At 35.4% G+C, this 17937-nt stretch overlaps 1 protein-coding gene across 4 annotated transcripts in view; it reads right to left on the reverse strand.

The window, feature by feature from the left end:
- Positions 1-4026: 4026 nt before the first annotated feature.
- The window catches only part of HOXD3 (homeobox D3), a 41243-nt gene continuing 27332 nt past the window's right edge, over positions 4027-17937 (reverse strand). For 2 of the 4 annotated variants that reach the window (XM_073646885.1, XM_073646887.1), the window contains exons 3-5: positions 11711-11795; positions 7508-8027; positions 4027-6376 (exon numbers count right to left, since the gene is read on the reverse strand). In XM_073646885.1, the coding sequence (XP_073502986.1) occupies positions 5628-6376; positions 7508-7994 (1236 nt within the window). In that variant the 5' untranslated portion in view covers positions 7995-8027; positions 11711-11795 and the 3' untranslated portion in view covers positions 4027-5627. Of the gene's footprint in view, positions 6377-7507; positions 8028-11710; positions 11796-16257; positions 16634-17937 lie in introns of those variants that run through there. The other 2 variants (XM_073646888.1, XM_073646886.1) reach the window with 2 other exon arrangements.

A 17937-nucleotide genomic window follows, 5' to 3' on the forward strand; every position in this document is an offset into this window, starting at 1 on the left:
CAATGAGTGATCCCAACTAGAGATGAGCAAAAATGAACTTAAAAGGTTGGGGTTCGTAACGAATACTTAGTGTCCGGCGCTAAATATCGAACACAGACTTCTGGAAGTCCGTTTTAATGTTCTGAGTTCCGTTCCTGGGGAAGTCCAGGGACAAGAGACAGAGAGAGATTTTTTTCCAGATTCAAAGCTCGGGTTTCCATTGTTTTCAATGGGGTTCAGTTTCTAGTTCAAGTTTGGGTACAGTTCTGCAACCTGAACCGAACTTTGGACTTAAGTTCAGGTAGGGTACCAGAACCCGAACCTCTACTGGTCCGCTCATCCATAATCCCAACATAATATAATCAAGAACCCTTATAATAGTGAGCAGAAATCTTTAGGTCTATGGCCAGCTTAACAAACGCAAACCGAAATGTGCATACAAAAAGGGCTAAGGTGAGAACAGTAATGCTAATTTTGGATTTAGTACAGAGAATTGTCAAAAACTGAACTGATATATTTTTGGCCAAATAACAAAAAAAAGAGGCAAATGTAACTTGTCCCTCATTTAAGATTCTAAAATTATGTTTGTATCCTACATTGCACATTTATGTAGGTTATAGAAATAAATGCTCAGAAGGCTGGATTCATTTTTCACAGCAAGGTATTGCTTTTAAATCCATAACAAATTATTGAAAAGTGTGCATACACAAAGTTACTGTTTGAGCCATTTTGTGCTATTGTGGGTGTTTTTTTTTGTTGTTGTTGTTTTGCAAAAGGCTGTCTTCTTTGGTTATGCCATTTTCCTGGAACTTTTCTCATGGGCTTCTCTATAGATGGCTGAACAAACTTATGCTACAAATGTACAAAAAATATATATTTGAGAGATTCTTATGACAATTGCTATGAAAACTGTAAAATCATAGCATTTTTACAAGCATTAAAAAAGGTGGAAAAATTGTGTGTGTGTATGAAGGAGGCCATAGCCTACTGGAATCATGTGCCACATAGGAGTTAGTCAAATAGATGACCATTATATACCATGAACTTTGCATTTGTGGCTGAGAATCTACAATACAATACATTAAGTACTTTATAGAATGTTTCTTTAAAATAAAATCTGAAATAAGGATCAGATTGACACTGCATATCCCATAAACTAATAATAATAGAGCAGACGTGAAAGTAGGGATCGCTCACTTTATTTGCAATGTTGGACACCAAATGAGTCTTCCAGGAGATACCTCTCATGTAGTTGATTTATGGCTCAACTTGTAATTTATAACCATTAGTTTAATTGCTAGGAGCACTTTTACTTACCTGGGCGAGGTCTCCTAATAAATATACAAGGCACTTCATTTATAATCTTGCTCCAAAGCGTTTGCTGTCCTCATCTGATTCTTCTCATTCCGGTCACTGTCAGCAGAGTTCTCTGAATTCTCCGAATATCACTTCCATATGTATCAAGATTCTAGAATCCTTCCCCAGCCATGTGCTGTAAATCAGAGCAGCTTATCTACAGCTTAGTGCATTGCTTGCCTTATTGGTCCAGCCCTGGTAAAATATTACCTAAATCATTTCTAAAGCCTCACTACTGCTGTGCAAATGATCTCCTATTATTAGATGTATTCTTCTAGCTAGCATGGTGCCATCGTATAATGTCGGATTGTTCAGTGTCTGATGGAAGTCGCTATATTTTCTATGGTAGCTAATTTTTTTTATTGTTGTTCTTAACACAGTAGGGACATTATATTGGAGTAAGTAAGGAAATGCAGTACATAATACTTATTACCCATTGGTGTGTGTAGTAACCCTATCTGCATGCTTTGTGGTTATCCTACATGCACTACAGTAGGTTACTACTCTAAAAACTGGATATAATGTAACAATATAATAAATAAAATCATAAACAAATAAATAAACACTGAAACTGTATCCGCAAAACAACTCAGAGCAAAACGATTGCACATTCATTTGCTGCATACAATGAGCAGAGTATAAAGTGTGCCAGTTCAGGACAATATTCAGGCCTCAGATCAGATCGGTGATTCTTAAATTCGATTTAATCGTTCGAATCAGTACAATTTTCAAAGATTAAATCATTGCAGATGAGCCTCCTCCCGCCATATCACTGATAATAAAAAAAAAACTTGTGTTAAAATGAGGGATCAGCTGTTCTTCTCTGGATTGCAATACCCATCTGATGAAAAAAAGGGCAGGATGCTATAGGAATATAATGGAACCCCTTACAGAAGGATTATCTTAAAATGGCGACCAGGGAGGTGTGTTCTGCTCCTAGCAATGCAATAGAGATGGCTGCAAGCATCTGTGCCATAGTACTCGAAGAGTATACCCATGCCATTGATGCTAAGAGCTGGCCAGTGTATTTATTTCTGCTACTACATATTTCCTAAAAAAAAAAAGATCTCCATTCAATCTTAGATATGAAAAGCCATAGACTTCCCCCAAAACACAATGGTTGATGAGGGTTCATTTATCATTTCTTGGCCTGGAATGGTTAATCCTGAGGTTTCCTGAGCAACCCAATAAAATAAATCAATGTTGTCTTTTTCTTTTCTTAACCCAGTTTGAATTGATTATGCTGAAAAGCACTTAAAGTCCTAAGCAGCTGCAATGTATAATGGTTGGTGTTATAGGCCATTAAATACTGGAGCAATAGGTTTATGTGTATCTATTAAGTAAATACTAACTAGCTGAGAGGAATGACAAGGGGGTGTAAGGAAACCGCAAAATAGGGGTACAGAGATGTACACTACAGCATATGCTAAGACGCCTGTGCGGTTAAGGTATAGCAGCAGCACAACACATGATTAATGGTAAAGTGGGTATTTAATCCTGTTTGTTGACTGTCATACATTGTAGGTATGGCCATTTGTGGTTGGGATGGTATAGTTAATCAATTGACTGGTAGGGAGGGCTTCTCTCCCACACACAGTATTGTTTGCCCTTGTAATGTGTAGGATGTTATTGCACACAGTACATGGAGAGATGCTGAGATGAGGGAGCATGGAGCATTCACATTGCTGAAATCAGTGAAGCCTCTAACTTATTTAACCACTTCGTTGCTGCAAGGGCCAGTAGTAAGAGCTGCTCCCTCTGGCAGAGAAAGAAAAAGGAGTTTTAATTAACTGAACAATCAGGACACAATGTTGCATTCTCCCTGGCACATGGGCTTCTGCTGCATACACTTAACCTATTTTCTCTCTTCACATTTACATTTCTAGTTTTTTTGATGTATTTTGTTTTCTCGGTCCTCTGTGGATGGATCTCTGAGTCCATTCTGTTGCATTTTTTTTTAATAAAGACTTCAGTAGCTATGAAGATAGAAGTGAATAGATGCATAGATACCCCAGCGATGCATATATATGTGTGTTTATATATATATATATATACATATATATGATATATATATTATAAATAAATGTGTGTGTGTGTGTGTGTGTGTGTGTGTGTGTGTGTGTGTGTGTGTGTGTGTGTGTGTGTGTGTGTGTGTGTGTGTACAGATATATATTACAGTTTCCTATCCAAATTCTATCCGATCTATGTACTCTAAGCCTGAATTTGTGTGTGTCTGTACAAAACTGGACCGAATAACATGCCGAACATTATATTTGTGGTCTGTTTCCTTTGGGAGCATTTGAGTCCTATAAGGTCACACAGAAAACCAAAATACATGGTACATTTCCATAGGTTTAATAAAAATAAAAATGCTGCTTTGCATCGATCTTTTTATGCCTTCTATATCTAATCAAACTAATTAGATATTTTAAGGAAAAATAATAGTATATATATTAAAAAAAATGATATATATATATATATATATATACATACATATTTTTTATTAAAATTATCTAATTAGTTTAATGATATATATAATGGTAAATATCTTCTATTATACTGCTATTACAATGCAGTGGCATTAAAGCATTAAATTAATTCAATGGGAGGTATTGCAAACCTCTCACTGAATAAATAATAATAATAAACAAAAGATTCGCAGTCAGAATTATAAATGGATTTTATTGGGACAATAACTGTACAGTGTCATGATCATTGCTGTGCTCTCCCTGCAGTTTGGACTCCTTGGCTCTGGCAGGCTCATTTTCCGTTGATTTTTGGAGTGCTCTTAGTCTGTGTTTTCTTTATTTGCAGAACATTAAGGGTCAGATCTTTCCTAGGAGGAGGGAATGTGATCTCTTGTCACAGCTCAGGAGTAGGAGTTGTGTTCTCCAAACAAACAGGAATGCGTAGGAAGAGGATCACTCTGAGTACAAAATGATGAATCCTAATAATATCTGCGGGCTCCTCATTCATCTCCACATCAGCCAATGTCCATAAATAAAATAAATCATTTCTATCATTAATAATATTATTATTTATTAACCCTACTATGGGCCATACCCTGTAAACCAATTGCCATTGTGTGAAAGCCCTTTGACGCTTGAAAACAATGGGCTCTCGACATATTTTTCTCTTTTTTTTTTCATGGTGATTGTCATTTTTTTTCTTTTTTTTTTAATTATTTGATTTTTTTTTTCTAAAATTGTTAACGCCTTGAATTCCAAATGTACATCTAATATACAAAGAATTACAATGAAAGCCACAACAAAAAAACTATGAACCAAGCAAAGAACAAGTTATTGCAAACACTCAAGAATGGAAAATCACAGGACAAAAAAAAAGATTAAGGGTGATATTAGTTGCATTGGTAGTAAAAAAAAAAAAAAAAAAAAAAAAACAGCATAGTCCTATAACTGCAGCTTGTGCCGGGCATATCTCTGCCACCTTCTAGTTGTCTTGTCTATTGAAACAAATACACTACAATTCATATATAGTTTATTCTAAATACTGCTGGAACGGAACTCGACAAATAAGAAGAAAAAAATAACTTTTTAAAAATGTCAGATGCCCATTGTGATTCACTACATTGTATTTGCTGTCTTTAATTAACCCTTTACATAAACTAGACACACAAGCCACAGTCACTACTGATCATCTGGACTAATCTCTCACATAAGAGTGAAAATAATCATGTAGTTACAATGGACTGAAATCATTCTTCCAAGTTTTTAGAGTACAAATTCCACATATTCACATAAATACATTAAGACAAGGATAAATAATGCATGGTACAAAAAAGTTGTGTTGATTCTAAAATAATAATTATAATAACAATAATAATAATAAATAGGTGTCGCATAGCTGAATGCAATTCCAACATCACTAAATAATTCATAAATAAAAAAAATCTCATATGCAAGTCATTTCCCCTTCATTACAATTAGGTACAAAAAAAAGGAAAAATAATACAAAAAAAATGCATGACACTGGCTAATGCTAATCTAGACTTACCTTCAAGTACATCATTAATAGTCTATATTGTGCCTTGCTTTGCAGTTTATTGCACTGTCATGCTTAAAATACTTATAAGATTCCTTCTCATAAACTTAGAGCTGCTGCATGATAAGACATTCCTTATAGCAGTTGGCACTCACAATAAGGATCCTAATAATGTTCTTGCAGAAAAATTGAGGTAATTAAAAGGAGAACAACAGTTATCTTCTCGCTCTCTCACTCTTCCTTTCTCTCTTTCTTTCTCTCTCTCTTTCTCTTCATCCCACGTGTGAAAGTTACAAATGCGTTAGCTTGGGCGCTTCTGGCATCCTTCCCTGAGTTGTATGATGAGAAGTTAGGTCTGTATATGTGGGATGTGGGTCACAAGGTCCATGGTGATGGTTGCCTGGAATCTGTGCAGCGCAGCTGTAGTCCACACTGGCAGATGATGGGTGAGAGAGATGACCCACATTAAACATAGGACCAGAAGCTGGCATGGAATCCACAAAGTTCCCTCCAACATAAACAGGGCTGCCCTGCAAATTGGGATTGGCAAAGCCACTGTTGCTCTGCATGGGGTGGTGTTCATACTCTGCACCAGGGTATCTTTTCTGCTGGGGAAGGCAGCTGCTCAGGGGAGCTGTGTAAGCTGCCAGGCCATACATGTTTTGCTGTGATTTGGCAAATGATGTTGGAGATGGAACATCATAGCTGAGACTATTAACAGTGGGCAGTTGACTGGAGTATCCTACATGACTGGAGCCACTGAGTGGAGGGCTGCGATCTGGAGATTGTCCTGCTGGAGAGTGCATGATTCCTTTAGCTTTCTGATCCTTCTTGTATTTCATCCTGCGATTCTGGAACCAGATTTTAATCTGGCGTTCGGTCAGGTTAAGCAAATTAGCCATCTCCACCCTGCGTGGGCGACAAAGGTACCGGTTGAAGTGGAACTCCTTCTCCAGCTCCACCAGTTGCGCGCTGGTATAAGCTGTGCGCACTCTTTTGGATGCGGGTCCTGTTGGGCTCTTCTCCTCACAGTTGTCTCCTGGGTTTGGAATCAAAACACAAAAACATTAATTCCAATGAGTAAAACAAAGATTTTACTTGCATCAGCAAAGCACAGGTCCATACACAGCAGCAAGTCTGCAGGGCGAGGATGCCCCATTGTCAACCGAGTATTGTGCGTGGTACAGAGCATTCCAACTGCAAGGGTTAATAGTTAACTATATGTAACCATCAGCTATGTATTTAATCTATTTACTGAATTCACGTTGAGACATAGTCAGGCTTTACAATCTAATAAAGGGTAATAAATTCGGAAAAAAAAGTAATGAATTGATGCTTGTTGCAAGATTTGATAGTTATCTTAAGGAAAATATTCCATACATATTAACTGCATTAGTAATGCAATTCAAATTTTACATCAGCCTTTCAATAAAGGTATTTGCATTTAAAACTACTCAAAAGATAATTATTTACAGGAAGCTAATTATTGCTGTTTTTACAAATGCAGCAAACATTTTTTTATTATTATTATTTCTGACCATATATAATGTTCTCAAAGCAAATTTTGGTTTTCAGAATGTGATCAATAGATAGATAGATAGATAGATAGATAGATAGATAGATAGATAGATAGATAGATAGATAGATATTAAAAATAAATGGAATAGCACCAGAGATAAAAATCAGTGGGTGCAAGGCCTCCCAAATAACCCTCCAGTTATCAGACATATAATCTTGAAGAAAAGCAGGCAGCACTCCAAAAATTGGTGAAAAAAAGAGAGATTTATTAGCCCAATGGGTGTAGCAACGTTTTGGCTGAGAACAGATTGAGATAAAGGCTGTTCTCAGCCAAAACGTTGCCATACTAGTTGGGCTAATAAAGCTCTCTTTTTTTCACCATTTTTTTAGATAGATAGATAGAATATTCTACTTGAGTTTGTATTTATCTCCTGGCCTATCCACACAATCCCTATTTTTTATTTGTGTAATTAATACTCCACAAAGGCAGGATTAGTATTGGCCTTCTTATCTTGGGCTCTACACCATGGAGCCTTTACATTCTTTCTCCTTACTTGAAATTAATTGAGATTTCTAAATACTTTGCTATTTTTTGGGGATTATATATTTAGCTTTGAAGCTTCCATTAGCTATTAGTCAATGAGTTATATACCTGGAGGAGTGCTTGCATTCTTCTGCTTGGCATTTTGTCTTGATTCCTTCATCCAAGGGAATATTTGCTTGGTCATAGTAGATTGAGAAGAATTAGATGAGCCAGAGGATTTACTCTTTTTTTGTGTTGAGGTATTACCCTGGCTGGGAGAGGAGGGAGGCAGAGATGAAGCTTGATGAGTTTGGTCATTCATATTGGTGGTCTGGCTGGCATTCTGATTAGAAGATGTCCTCATGCAGCTGCCACTAATGTCACTAGTTTTATGGTTTGGGGGCCTGATAGCAGATGGTTGAATGGAACATGCTGAACCTGGATAATCATTCTCTAGAGAAGATTGGGAGTAAGGTTGATGACTAGAGCCATAACTGTATGACTCAGGCTTGGCATAGGTGTAACCCCCAAAAAGTCCAGAGTTTTCATAGTAGGCTGTCTTCTGCATCCTGTTGTCTCTCAGTGATAGGGACTCTGCACCCTTATCAATAAGCATTGACTTCTTCTGTCCAATTTTCTTAGTGTAAACCTTTAGAAAAAAAAAGAAAACATACATTACTTATCAAAGCATATATATTCCTTCATTCTATGACATTGTGCACTGTGTCCATTTTTTTTTACCTTCAAAATATATTTTCTCTTCCTGATAATGTAGTCAAAGTGGCTATAAAGGCACCCTTACTGTAGGGCCTGTGTTTATTTCACTGTATTATGGCTGTGAATTGTTGCATGTATCATATATGTGTGTATTGTAGCATACATTATATGTGTGTATTATAGCATGTATTAAATTGGTCTGAATTATAGCATGTAATCAGTGTGTACTATAGAATGCATTATCCCAATGTGTATTATTGCATTTATCATATGTGTGTATTATAGTATGTATTACATGGTTGTTTCATATAGCATGAATTATATGTGTGTATTCTACCATGTATTACATGTTCCTCATCATTGACCATCTTTCCATCTTTCTGGTTTTCTGTTATTGGTATATATATATATATATATATATATATATATATATATATATGTGTGTGTGTGTGTGTGTGTGTGTGTGGTTGTGTGTGCGAGTTTAACTATTGGTCTGAACAGCAGTCCCAGCAGATATATGGGATTTGTTATCCCTAATACTACACTATTGCATTTATGCATTTATGCATTGACATAGTAACTATATATATATATGTGTGTGTGTGTGTGTGTGTGTGTATGTTTACACATCTATTATCTGCCTGATCCCTATCACTTTTGCATGTATTATATGAGACTATTATAGCACATATTAAATTATATCATGCCATCAGTAGTTGTGTGTTATGGTGATATGTACTATAGCATGCATTATATGGGTATTATAGCATATAAAATATGTGTGGTGATTATAGCATGTATTATAAGGGTGTATTGTTGTATGTATTGTGTTTTTGTTAATTGCATAATGTATTACACATGTGTGCATAAAGATATGTATATGTGCTTATTGTAACGTGTAGTTCCCAACAGTCTTGTACCTTGAAGCATACTCCCAATAGACAGTTTTATATTTTTAGCTTTGGAGAATGCAAATCCAAACTGGAAGCATTACTTGTACACACATTTTAGGGGATCAAATGGATTTTCTTGGAGTATTAATATTTGTCTCTGCTTCTTTCAACAACTGTTAAACCTCTTCTCTCCAGTGTGATCAAACACACATCATTTCCCAGATAGAGAATATGTTTTGCAATAGTTCTCATTGCCCAGACTTGAAATGCCTTAGAAAATTTGGATAAAGATTAACTTGCCCGTCACCCTCCAGCTTGGGTGAGCTGTATATAGCTTGATGGATTGAACTACATTCAGAACCCGAAAAACTAGCAGAGAAAACTCTTCTATGTCCATTGTAAGACAAGCCTTGTTAATGCCCTGTTAAAATATAACTACTTCTATTCAACATCTTTTTGTTTGATCCATTTTGGGGGGAGAAAATGCTATGTCAGCTTTTGTGAAATGTAATTATTTGATGTCTTTTAGAAGAGGTTTGCACTAAACTGTGTGTTGTGTATATTTTCACTGCAAGGTACAAGCAGAGTCTGCATGTTGTGACAGTAATTGTTTTAATAGCAGCACCATTGCCAATATACAGAAGATTTATTATCATGTCCATATTAGCATAAGATTTGAAGGAAAATGGAAAGCAATTATACAAACAGTATAGTGTAATCACATCAAACTGTAAAGCATAATGCAAGCTCTTCTTTACATTATTACTAAGTTACTTCTAGATGATACAGTCTAATTCACCTTTTATTTAGTGACTGTTTCAATAGTGCCAGGCCAGCCTAGTACTTGTCACAAGTTTAATTTTAATTATTACTTTAAAAATTAAGCACTGCATATTTTATTTGCTATTCTGATTAGTGTCAATTTAATGTATAATAATATCCTACAATAAACTGAATATAAGGGTAAAATTCTGAATCTCTCCTGAGGATTAATGTCTGTTTACAACAACATTGAGTCAAGGTAAACATTATTGGTTGATCTGCATGATCTTATAGTGATACTGGGAATATTATAAATGAGTAGATCATTATAAGTGGCATCATACATCCACCGTGGTAAGACATTGTGAAATAAATTAAAGTAAACTTCATTAGTGAGTGGTATGAATTGATTGCATTGCAAAATGTGTTGCTATCAGCTATGCACAGCTTCCTTCGATATTGCCTGCACAACACAAACAATACATGGATTCTTCCATAGAATCATATTTAGTAACAGACTGGCAATAGGCTTATTCTTGTTCAGAAAGACCCAACTGTTACTGAACTCTGCTTGAACCTAAATAAGGAGCAATGTGCAATAAATCACTTGGACAATGGGCAAATGCATTGTGCTTCTTCTCTACTACCACAAGCAAAATACAGATTAAAAAAAGCAGAAGCCTATAGTATACATATATAAACTACTGAAATCAACATATAGATCTAAGCTGGGCAATATAATCAACATACTTCATGAGCTGATATATAAGCATTGCACATAGAGGCCTTTCAAGACTAAGACATCACTTCCCTCTTCAGTGCCTTGCAGCACCATAGTGGAAGAATATAATGTGCTTGGGGTTTTCCTTTTTTTTTTTTTTTTAATAATTCGACATTCAGAGATTGGTTCTAGTTTTTCCTTTGCATGTTCAACTAAACTCTACATCTTTTCTTCAATGAAATCTAATGATCAAAACTAATATTGAAATGTATTGGAAATATTTTTATAATAAATATGAGATTTATTCAATATAAGTAGCAGGAGTCTTTTGATTATTAAGCAGGCTGAGTCCACACAGAGCATATCAATGCACCTGTCATTGGGGTTTGGAAAGAAATTTATGACTGCTAGTGTTTTACTAAGGGGGGGAAAAGATCCCGAGAAGTTTCACAAATGTAAAACAGGCCAAGCGTAGGAGGAAGACAGAAAAGAATCCCCTACTCCGCAAATTTTTCTCTTTTAAAGGCCTGTAGAGCAGAATTATAAAAGCTGCCCTGAGCCCTGTGTGTAACTAGAACTCAGCAGCACTTTACTAGGACACGCACAAAGTTGTGTCCCTTCCCTGGATTACATAAAAAAAATATAAACACAAATGGATAGAATATGGAGAAAAAAAACTTGGATTAAACTTCTGGCCTCATAATGGGAGTCTGACATCTTCAGCTAAACGGATCTAAAGGGATGCTTTCCACATGTGGAAGATTTCATTATATCACCGACAGAATATTCTATTGTTTCTTTGGGAATATATTTGCTGCCTTTGGAATAAATACAATTGTTTTATATTTGCGCTCTAATTGCCAATATTCTGAGATGAAATGTACAATACCTGAGGATGTTGATATCATTGTCGCTGTATTATTGTTATTTTGTTCTAAAGATGGTAAAATGAGAAAATTGCTCTGATTTTTTTTTTTTTTAGAGTACCTCAAAAATTAGAAATGTAATTTACGGAATGAAGGATCCTTCTGCAGAAGATCAGCTAATATTCCCCAATTATTCATTTTAGTAGTATGATCTGTTGCTGATGTACCGACACATAGAGGTATACATTCATAGGATAGTAGTGCGCTAGCGCAGCTCTACCGCTGTGTAGCCTGCAGGGCGCCTCTATAGTAGCATCATTATATCAGATTATACATCATTTATATTCAATGGTTATTGTAGTCAGGGACTTACCTTGGCTTTCTAGGCTCAAGTCTTGTATCTGACTTTTTTTAGATGACACCCTGTCTTCTTATTTCTGCCAATCCCACATAGACTGCTGCAAAATATTAGAATTTTCATTGCATCATATACATGTGCATTTATAGGTGCAGATCACATCTACAAGAAGCCATACACATTGTATCATACACCGGAAGCTAATTGTTTGTAAATATGAATAAACACAATGTAAAATTATAGTTTTGTTGTTGTTGTTTTTTCTAAAAAAAATTCTAGAGAGAATTTCTGTGTATTTTAGTCAGTGTTATATATTTGATGCAGATGTGAGTAATCTCAACATGCAAAAAATCTAAAAGACTATTATAAGCAACCATGCAGAGTTTAGCTAAGGAAATGTATCTTTTCCTTAATGTGTTGACTAAGTAGCTTTAAAAAATCCCACACAAAGACAAGCTAGGCCACATAAGAGACAAATTCAGCTACCATAAGCCATTCCAATGACCTTTGGCTTGTATAGTAATAACTCACCACTTAATGAACAACCAAGTGAGCACTGAGCAGTAGCTTCTAGCAGAATAGTGCTAACAACTTTCCTGCAAATCCTCATTATCTCAGCTCAAACACCCCATGAAACCAGGTAAAAATGACTGTACAAGAGTGCGGCTTGCATATGAGGATTAGTCAAGGACTGGAAACTGTGTATGGTCCCTGGTAGGAGGCCAGCCCAAAAACAGTAGATATTCCCAATTCAGGTGGGCGGAGGTCAATGTTCTTTTTTATCATGGTTGTTTATTATAACCAAATGTATTCCTAGAAGCAAATTATATGGTGGGCTGGTGTCATCTGCTGCTGCATCATGCCAAACCTCTACGTTGAAAATTCTAGAGCTGTGTACACATGCATGTATTCCTGGGTAATAAAGGCGCGATTTAATTGTACAATTCAAGTTGTACACAATCCTGGTGATTACCCAAAAAAAAAAAAAAGAAAAAACTACAAGTGTTAAAGAGGGAAGGCAGTTCATTATTTTGTGTATTAATAATATTGTGTGGGTGTAGGTTCAGCCAAATTAAATGAAAAGGGTTTGCTGCAATGTGATTTAACTGGCCTGTTGAGGGTTGTAGGGCAAACAATGGCACTGAAGTGGCTACTGGTTTGTGTAAAAAATGTTGGATTTGTCCACCTACGCTGGTTGGTGTTAATACACGCTCAATATCATATTGGAATTCAGATTGCTAGGGCCTTTATTTAATCAACTATTTTTGGTTAATTCTGGAAAGAGAAATTTTGGGAATGTAAGTCAATGAACAATTGTATAATAATAAGAACATATAAGAATTATTAGATCAAATTGTACAGGAATATATAAAATATACACGGAAATGCTATCCACTACCTATGTATTCATATATTTATCGCATGGTATTTGCCCAGCTGCAGACCGACAATGTAGCAAGTACTGACCTGACATAATATAAGGCAATGTGTGCACACACACACATATATATATATATATATATATATATATATATATATATATACACACGCATATATATTACCTATAAAACTACTGTCTACTCATACTGTATTGACTATATTGACAACTAATTGTTGCAGGGACTAAAAATACATTTTGAACACATCACCATATTTTACTATATTGCTACATTGTTTTGAAACCCCACAACCTATTGAAAAGATGTTATCATTATACAGACTGTAAATATACATAAATCAGCTTGTCTCTTGCAAGCCCAATAGCCCAAGACACTTTGTTAATGTGATGTTCAATCTTCTTTTGACAGAGCGAAGAAAAGGCAAATTTATTTCAATGTATTTCAAAGTATCATACTTTAAATGTAATATAATATCCAAAATGATCATATATGTATTATATAGGCTGTAATTATAACACATAGGTACTTGTCAAATTAAAAGTCCTTGCAGCCAGTGTTCTGTACAGTACACATGTGCACATTGCATATACCTGGATTAATCATGATAAAATGCTTATTTGTGCTTTCCTGTAAAAGTCCCATATGCCTAAAAAAATGCTGAAAACACAATAAATCTGAGCTCTAGTAAAGCTTCATAAAGGCTCCATACAAAGGCTTTGGCTTGTCATGCAAGATCTTACCTGTGTATCAATTTATCATAACCCTGGGCTCCTCCAGTCTCTATGGTTGGTTGTTGGATGAAGCTAAGATGTATCCTTCACCCTTTGTGTGTGGGGAAGATTCTGTCCTAACCCTGATCTTGCGGATTTGCAGACATTTCCACCTACAGTAGCAGCACAGCACAGTATTCCCATAGAGAGGCAATGGGCTAGCACTCACCTACCAATTACAGTCAGGGCAATGAACTTCTCTCATAGTGTTTGAAATCAAGCTACTTGGCCAAATTAATCGAGAGTCTCCATTGTAAGGGGTTTAATGAGGAACCATTTCTAGGTTGGTGATGTTGGTCATGTCTTCTAATAATCACTACAAGTACTAGGCTCTGCCTTAACATTTAATCCTATTTGTTCACGTGATCTCTATATAAACCCTGCAGCTGTGGGTTTGTATATAATCTATATATTTCCAGCCCATTCCCAATCTGCCTTCATCTCTCACCTCTTCCTATTGTTATTTGATGCCAATATATACAATAGGACATGCCACATCGCAGTACAGGGGATACAGGGATGTGCCAACTTTGCCAATCATAACAATGTACATATTTTCGATCCCTTATGAATAATCTTTATTGATCTGGATACAAATATTGCACCAAACATAATAATTGTTACAATCGACCAATACAATGGATTAATATGCGACTAAGACCAGTCTCTGCAGGTAGTCCTTTATTCACACTATATCCACACAAATAAAGATCTATTCTTGATTTTGATGCATAATCGAATCTAAATGTATTAATCTAATAAATTTGGTGACTGTGTTGATGTCTTTTCTTTTGTTCTGTGCGGAGATCGATGGTGAATTGTAAGAATATTATATTAAATATATTGTTATACCGACGACTTGTTAACTATTTCTTGTTTGCTACCTATAAAATCTTACTGGTTTCAAAACTACAGAATGATTGTACTGAGAAATAAAGAGCAATAAAAATAACATTTTATCAGTGGTGCTGACAGCAGAGTCGCATATGCTAAAAAAGGTTACAACAGCTTCCAGCAGAGTGTAAAAGGACCAAAAATAAAGTGCTGTTTTCTCCTGCTCGATGGTGAGAATGGAACTTTGCACAATCCAATTCAAGCAGAAGATCCACAGTAAATGAACCGCAGCATAATGTGCACAGGGCAATAAAACTGCAAGATTTACACCCCTCAGCCGCCCCCAACAGCCTAGAACCCTTTACTTACTATGATTTATAACAACAACTTGGCCCATTGTCAACTGATAAAACCTCCATGGCTACAGCTGGGAAATAAATGTTATTATTACAAGAGCTGAAATTCTGTATCCTGAGCCCAAGATATTATTAGATTACATGATAACTATTTATGCATATATTTTCGGATAATTTTAAAATTCTTTCTACTATTTTAGATGCAAGGATAAAAAAAAAGATTGATAATTCACATACAATAATCATTGGGTGCTACCGCATGAATGATCAAAAATGTACAAAAAAATACATTTAAATGAATGTGTTATTATAACTTGAAGGCAGTGCCAATGCAAATAATAATAATAATTATTAATAATGTATATATATTCTTGATTCTAGATACAATTTAAAAAAATGCAAAATGAACAAATTAAGAAAATATACTGATTTATAAACTGCACCATGATACAATGGATGTGATTAGAGACCCATTTATCAGCTATATATCTGAATTGCCGGGGTTATTTAAAGTGAAAAATGTTGGAAATCAGGAAAGATATCTATTCTGCTGTCTATCTCTCTCTATTGGGATCCACAGCCAGATCAGTAAATATCCATTTACTATTATAGATTGCAGCAAATGGTGGGAATAAATGGCGGTGTCCAGCAGAAAATGATCCACTTTAAGTGTAATAGTAATGACTATAGCGGACACTCGGAAATCATTATGTGCTATAACGTTTGCCTTGGGTAACATTTCAGCTTTCTCCCCAATTCTATTATTATGACGCAAGATAAAATTTACGACCCAGGCATGAAAAGAAGTTCAGGGCCCCTTTCTCAGTGTCTTAAGAAAAGGCAGCAGATGCCCTGACAGTTCAGTATTGTTCCCAGGAAGACTCAAGGCTTGCACTAAATCTGAGCCCTCATACAAATCTAAAGTAAATCCATTCAATTCCCTTTACTGCTCAGGCTTTCCCCAAAGCAAGACTCAAGGAGCAGTTGCATACATCATCCTAATTTTCGTATAAACCCTAAGCATTGTGAAACAAAGGTCACTACATCTCCTGACTACTGCAAGGAACAGGCAAAGGCTCCTATTTATCAAACCTTTGATGACAGCCAAGTTCTGTTATTAGAGAAGAAGAAGAAATAAAATAAAAGTAATAATAATACAAATAGAAACAGTAATAATAATAATGATGATGATAATAACATACCCACCAGCAGCACAGATCTCCTCTCCTCAGCTATATGACAGAGACAGTGCAGAGTATACAGTCTGCTCTCTTTGTATATAATATTCTTGGGATCTCTTCAGTTTTCAAGTCTGATAGAGTCCTTTGCTTGGCAAATTAATGACGACGCTGTGTTTCTTAAGGGACGTGCTGAATTAATTATTTGCTGGATCACGTGGGTCAGGAGTTGAAGAAACCTATTCCTGGCATCTTGCATCCACTTTGATATTGAACATGTAAGGAACATTTCTAGAGCCCCCTGTGCTGCTGATGCTGATGCCTCCTCTATGTTTACTAGTAAATCAATGCAGAAGCCTCATGGTGGAAGATGGCAGGGAAGATGTGAGGCTCTGCATTCAGGGATTCTTCCTGATTTACTGTACTGTACAGTGGGAGCTGTTTGCTATTGACTCAGCCTTCCCTTCATTCTTTTCCATAACGACTAGTGGTGATATAATACACACTATTTTATTGATGTATTGTTAGTAGCAGAGGAGGAGCCATTAAACAGCACACAGACACAGCTGCTTCACACACATACACACAAACACTATAAATATATATATATGTGTGTGCGTGTGTGTGTGTGTGTGCATATATGTGTGTTTATTTATATCTATATATATACACACATACATATATACACTTATATACATACACACATACACATATGTATATATACACACACATATATACACACACATATATCTGGATATGCTCACATATATATACACACACAGACATACATATACACAAAGTACTTATATACCTATATATGTAGATATACATGTATGTATATAAATAGATATATGCATGTGTGTGTATATATATCTGTGTGTGTATATATATACACATATATACAAATGTATGTACACACATATATACATAAACATACCTACATATGCACACACATATATATACACACATACATACACACAAACAAACACTATAAGTACATATATGCATATACACATGTATGCATATAAATAGATATATGTATGTGTATATATATATATGTGTGTTTATATATATACACATATATAGACATGTATATACACACATATACATACCTATATATACACATATATATATATATATATATATATATATATATACACACACACACACATATACACACACATACACCCACACCCACACATACATGCACACAACACATATATATATACACACATATACATACACACATGCATGTAGGTGTGTTATAATGTTATAATCTTTTTATGATTGATTATGTACAGTTAGATTATAATTTGACTGCTTATATAAAGTGAAATAAGTAACATACCTACGTTTTATAGAGGTTATAAAGTGTGTGTGTGTGTGTGTGTGTGTGTGTGTGTGTGTGTGTGTGTGTGTGTGTGTGTGTGCGTGTTACCTCCATTTTAACCAGTATTTTCCTGGGTTTTGACTTCTCTACTTAAAATATATTTTGAGTCTTTCTACATAAGTCAGTCTATATACCTTCACATTTTCTCAAAAGACAGAATATATAGGAAATCATTGTATCTTTATATCTATTGGTAATACAGTGCAGGTGTGATAGTTATTATTACATAGTTGCTACATTCAGCAACAGTGAATAAAGACTGATGAGACCATTTTTTCACATTATTTTATTAATTTAGAGGCACAAAGCATATA

This window comes from Phyllobates terribilis, unplaced genomic scaffold, assembly GCF_046119375.1.
Source record: "Phyllobates terribilis strain yellow unplaced genomic scaffold, ASM4611937v1 Scaffold_9__5_contigs__length_417890890, whole genome shotgun sequence".
NCBI classification, from domain to species: Eukaryota; Metazoa; Chordata; class Amphibia; order Anura; family Dendrobatidae; genus Phyllobates; species Phyllobates terribilis.